This window comes from Pagrus pagrus, assembly GCF_965226575.1.
Source record: "Pagrus pagrus genome assembly, chromosome: 20".
NCBI lineage: Eukaryota > Metazoa > Chordata > Actinopteri > Spariformes > Sparidae > Pagrus > Pagrus pagrus.
The window spans coordinates 21,712,305-21,717,013 of NC_140207.1; the positions used below are offsets into that span (position 1 = coordinate 21,712,305).

General features: G+C 40.5%; 1 protein-coding gene across 2 annotated transcripts; it reads left to right on the forward strand.

Moving 5' to 3' along the window:
* Nucleotides 1-223: 223 nt before the first annotated feature.
* LOC311249501 (uncharacterized protein) lies at nucleotides 224-2,994 on the forward strand. Of its 2 annotated transcripts, none has more exons than XM_084340566.1 (3): nucleotides 224-278; nucleotides 826-1,799; nucleotides 2,011-2,994. In XM_084340566.1, the coding sequence occupies exons 1-3, from the start codon at nucleotides 263-265 to the stop codon at nucleotides 2,512-2,514; spliced, it is 1,494 nt and encodes a 497-aa protein (XP_084196692.1). In that variant the 5' UTR covers nucleotides 224-262; the 3' UTR covers nucleotides 2,515-2,994. The 2 variants fall into 2 exon arrangements, with proteins under 2 accessions (XP_084196692.1, XP_084196693.1); XM_084340567.1 differs by lacking the exon at nucleotides 224-278 and adding an exon at nucleotides 377-448.
* Nucleotides 2,995-4,709: the final 1,715 nt, after the last annotated feature.

The window sequence follows — 4,709 nt, forward strand, 5'->3', positions numbered from 1 at the left end:
ACAGCAGCGAGCACACACCCACTCCACCCAAGCAGCAGCGGTTGGAGTTCGAAAGACGGACCCATAGCCAGGCACAAGTTGATAAAGCAATAGCACGGTATGTTTAATTGTTTATTTGGGTCTCTTTTAGCAATATCAGGCTATTATTCCAGTGGTAAAATTTTACAGATAAAAACACGTGTTTTTTCCCCTCAGATATGTAGTGGAGAACATGCCACCCATCTCCACAGTGGAGAGCCCTGCTTTCAGGCAGATCATCAGCATGGTGTCGTGTGCAGGTAATAATAATAATAATGTTGATTATAATAAATGGAATTTGCATGCAAGCAAAACATATGTGTTGCTAGGGCAACCGTCATTGTTTACCAAGCCTCTTGGGCGCTGCTCGTGTCTCCACTGCAATTACACACGCAAGAAAGGATCGATTTTTATAAACAATGAAACTGTAGTATGGTCAACTGTGTTTGGACACGTTTTGGCTGCTCTTACCTTCCTAACCTCCTCCTTTATGCTACTCTCCTGCATAAACAAACACTTAAATAGACTTTATTCTCTAAAGCAGGCACATGTCCCACTAATGCGCCCAACATAGTTTTTGTTTTGTTCTGTGACTGTCTTTCTTTCCATTACCAGAATATCCTTAAGTTATTATTTATTAAAGATGTCAGTTAGGTTTGATCTAAATGTAAAAACGTAACAGCTCAGAATGAGAATTTATTTTTTTTACAAGGCATCATTTTCAGCCAAAATAAAAGAGTCTATTCTGTATAGCAATACTACTTTGACTGTGATCCACCTAATATGTTTAAATTATTGGTTTAACAGGTGGCATACGGCAGATGGGAAGGAAAACCTTCTCCAACTACCTGGAGAGAGAGTATTCAAAAATGGAACACGAGCTCAAGAAAGCATATGAGGAGCTACACTACATCTCAACTACAGCAGACATTTGGTCCATCCATAACAGGAGCTACTTAGGTGTTACAGCTCATTGGATAAACCCAACTACTTTGAAACATGAGAAAGCAGCTTTGGCTTGTAAACGGGTTAAAGGTAGTCACACTTATGATGTTGTTGCTAGTGAGATAGACCATATTCATTCTCTGTATGGATTGTCAACAAAGGTCACAGCCACTGTTACTGACAACGGTTCAAATTTTGTAAAAGCATTTAAAATGTATCAGCCCCCTGATGATGATAGTGATGATAGTGGTGATGATGATGATAATGAGGTCACCTTCACAGATGTTAATGATGTACTTGATGCTGCCACAGAGTACGGGATTGTTCTGCCACCACATCTCAGGTGTGCCTCCCATACTATGAATTTGGTCTCATGCTCTGATCTTGAAAAATGGTTCACTTCAAATCCTGCGATCAAAGGAATCTACCGAAGTGCTACAGCAAAGTGCACTGCACTGTGGAACAAGGCCAGTAGGTCAACCATGGCCTCCGAGACGGTGGGGGAAGTGTTCTCCAAAAAGCTCTTGGTACCATGCACAACAAGGTGGAACTCTTTTCATGATGCTGTGGCAAGGATAACTGAAATTCCTCTTACTGACTTAACCACCATCTGTGATCGTTTAGGCCTAAAATGTTTTAGTGATAGGGAACTCCAATTCCTGAAGGAGTACTGTGCCATCACAAAGCCACTCACCGTCGCTCTGGACATCCTACAAGGAGAGGACAACTGTTATTACGGCACCCTCCTGCCCACCCTTGAAGTGTTGATGGCCAAGACACTGGAGAAGAAGGAAGGTCTGACTGTGGCAATGGGCCTACCTGATGCCATAGTTCGGGTAAGAAACATTCCATCAACACATGGAAATGTATGTATATTTTACCAAAGACATTTTATGTAAAACATGGCACTGGTAGTCATATTGGTAATACCCACAAGTCTCCATTCATAAAAATATGAGTGATGTTTCTTATGATTAAGTATCTTTGATTTTACTCAAAGGGGAATCTTTTATTAATGCTAATACCTATGTCACTGTGTGTTTGCAGGCTATCAAAACCCGATTTGCAGCCGTCTTGGAAAGCAAAGATGCCATGGTCGCAGCTGCTTCACTTCCCATGTTCAAACTGCGATGGTGTAAAGACCAGGCGAAGAAGGAGATGGTGAAGGGATACTTGGCAGCAGAGTGTCACAAGGTTACCGCTCAGCCTGGCCCTGTGCAGCAACCAGAGGTAACAACAACACTAACACCAAGCACCTCCAAAGCACAAGACTTTTTTAACTTTGAGGAGGACGATGACACCTTTAGTTCTGTCGAATCGGAGATAATATCCTACTTGAGAACAGCCGAAACAGAGATGGATGTACTCCAACAATTTCCCACAATAAAGGAAGTCTCTCTGAAGAAAAATGCTGCTACTCCGTCTAGCGCTCCCGTCGAAAGGCTGTTCAGTTTGGGAAGTCTGGTACTGTGTCCCAAGAGGAACAAGCTCAAAGACAAAAGGTTTGAGAAGCTGCTTCTCATGAGGTATAACCACTGGTTTCAGCGCTAACTCTCCACAATCATTCAGATCTCTGCAAATAAGCACTCTTGCACTTGTTATAAGCACTTGTTATTTTAAATAAGTGAGCTCATTCTTTGCACTTTTTGAATAATGATCTATCAGCTCACTCTGTTAGTTGGCATAAAATGCTGTCATGAAACTTTATAACTGGCATTCTCTCTCACCTGTTTCATGGATACTGTATGTTGACCCTTCTTCAGGTTTGATTTTGAGCAGCTGGTGGTGTTATGCATCATTATCATATTTCATTGTCTCAAGTGATAGTTCTCAGGTGCTGAGTGAAGACACATTAATTTGTCCAACTTGATTCTGAATAATAATTTAGATCAGAATGTCTGTATTTGCTTTTAAGCCACTTTAATTTTTTGCAGTTTGTTTTTGAATACCAAATAAGAAAGATAGGCTTGCAGTTTATAGCCTATGGAAGACTTTATGGCCTGACTGAAATAAATAGGCATTGAAAAAATACTTTGGTGTTTGTGTCAAGGTTTGTGTTGGTGCACAACGGATCATATTGCTTGGATGATTAGATCCAGTGATATGGATGCAAATGAATTGAAACAGTTGTTTTAATCAACAGTCTGTATTACTCAGTATCAGTACAGAACTGAAATGACGGCTAGAGGGGAACTCAATCAATCAACCTTTATTTAATGGGGACATTGGAAAAACGTTGTACAGTAACTAAAAAGTTACTTTCTCAGTAACGCATTACTTTTTGGTTTAAGTAACTGAGTTACTAACTGAGTTACTTTTTTACAAAGTAACTAGTAACTGTAACTAGTTACTATTTTTCAGTAACTAGCACAACACTGGTAACGATTGATGCCTTTTCACCGCTTTCTCTCCCATTAGCGCCGTAATAAGAAAAAGACCATCACCTGTGTCACCTGAGGGCTGATGCCGCCTCCACATCCATCATCCCACAACAAAAGGTGACCTGTGTTATCCAGGTAGCCATCTCTAATAATGCTGTCTGCTCTGAGGCTGTTGTCATGGCAACGCTTTAATTTCTACTCACTCACTGACAAAAGGTTTACATACTCTCCAAATCCAGACATGTTGTTGGCATGAATCACAACCAGAGACTGCAACTAAAAGGACAACACCAGACCAGGGATGTCAGAGTGGTAGAAATTGTGGAACCGTCTACCCAGAGCCCCAACGCTGGAAGAACCTCAAAGAACCCAGCCTGTAGCTCCACTGTATTGGTTCCGTCGCTCTTTTCTCATCAACCGTGTTTCCAACCTTCTTGACCAGAACTAAAAAGCTGATAGACAGGGTTAGAGGCTGGCTGGTGATCATTGTGGAGCCTTTAGCCTGCTGGAGCAGCTTTAGATATTTTCTCAGGTGTTGGTGAAATCAAACCAGATGTTCAAACCCAGAGGAATCTGTAATTTTGTTCATTGTAACGTTCTAAAATGTGCATTTCATTTGGTTGCCGGCTGCTATAACTCTACCAGACAGCAACGAAATAAGTTGGCAATCATGACTAAATGTAATGTGAATGACATTCTAAAATAATTCCTCAACCAAGGACATCTCTGCCTGAGTCACGTAGATGGCAATGGTGGTTGCTTCACAATGAAGACATCAACGCTGATGTCAAACATCTTTTGTTTTGCTTTGATTGAGAGACCCCAAGCGGTAGAAGAAATGACATACTATGTGATTAAATCACAGAGCTACTAAGGCAGAGGTCTGCAACCTGCGGCTCTGTAGTCGCATGCGGCTCTTTTGCCCCTCTGCAGTGGCTCCCTGTGGTTTTGACATTTTACATGGAAATGAATATTTTTTTTTTTTTATCATCATCACTGTTTTAGGCCTACAGTGATTCTTACATTCTCCGACAGTAAAAATGTGCAGCATACACACAGAATTGCATCTGCTCTATTCTGATGATCCTGAGTTAATTTCTTTGTGTTTTATGCTGAAGCCCGAAGGTTGATTGCTGATGTGGCTGAGGATAAAAAGAAGAACACACTGAAATGGACTAAAATGAAATTTAAACTGTCCTGTGTTTTGTTTTTTTTTTGTTTTTTTTACTGTTTTTAAATCTAGTCTGCCACTATGTGTTTTATTTATCATCAAATGCAGCTACATTTTATTTTGTACATTTTCACAAACACAGGTCTGCATATATAGTTTTGTATTGCGACTCTATTTCTATTTATTGAAGGCTA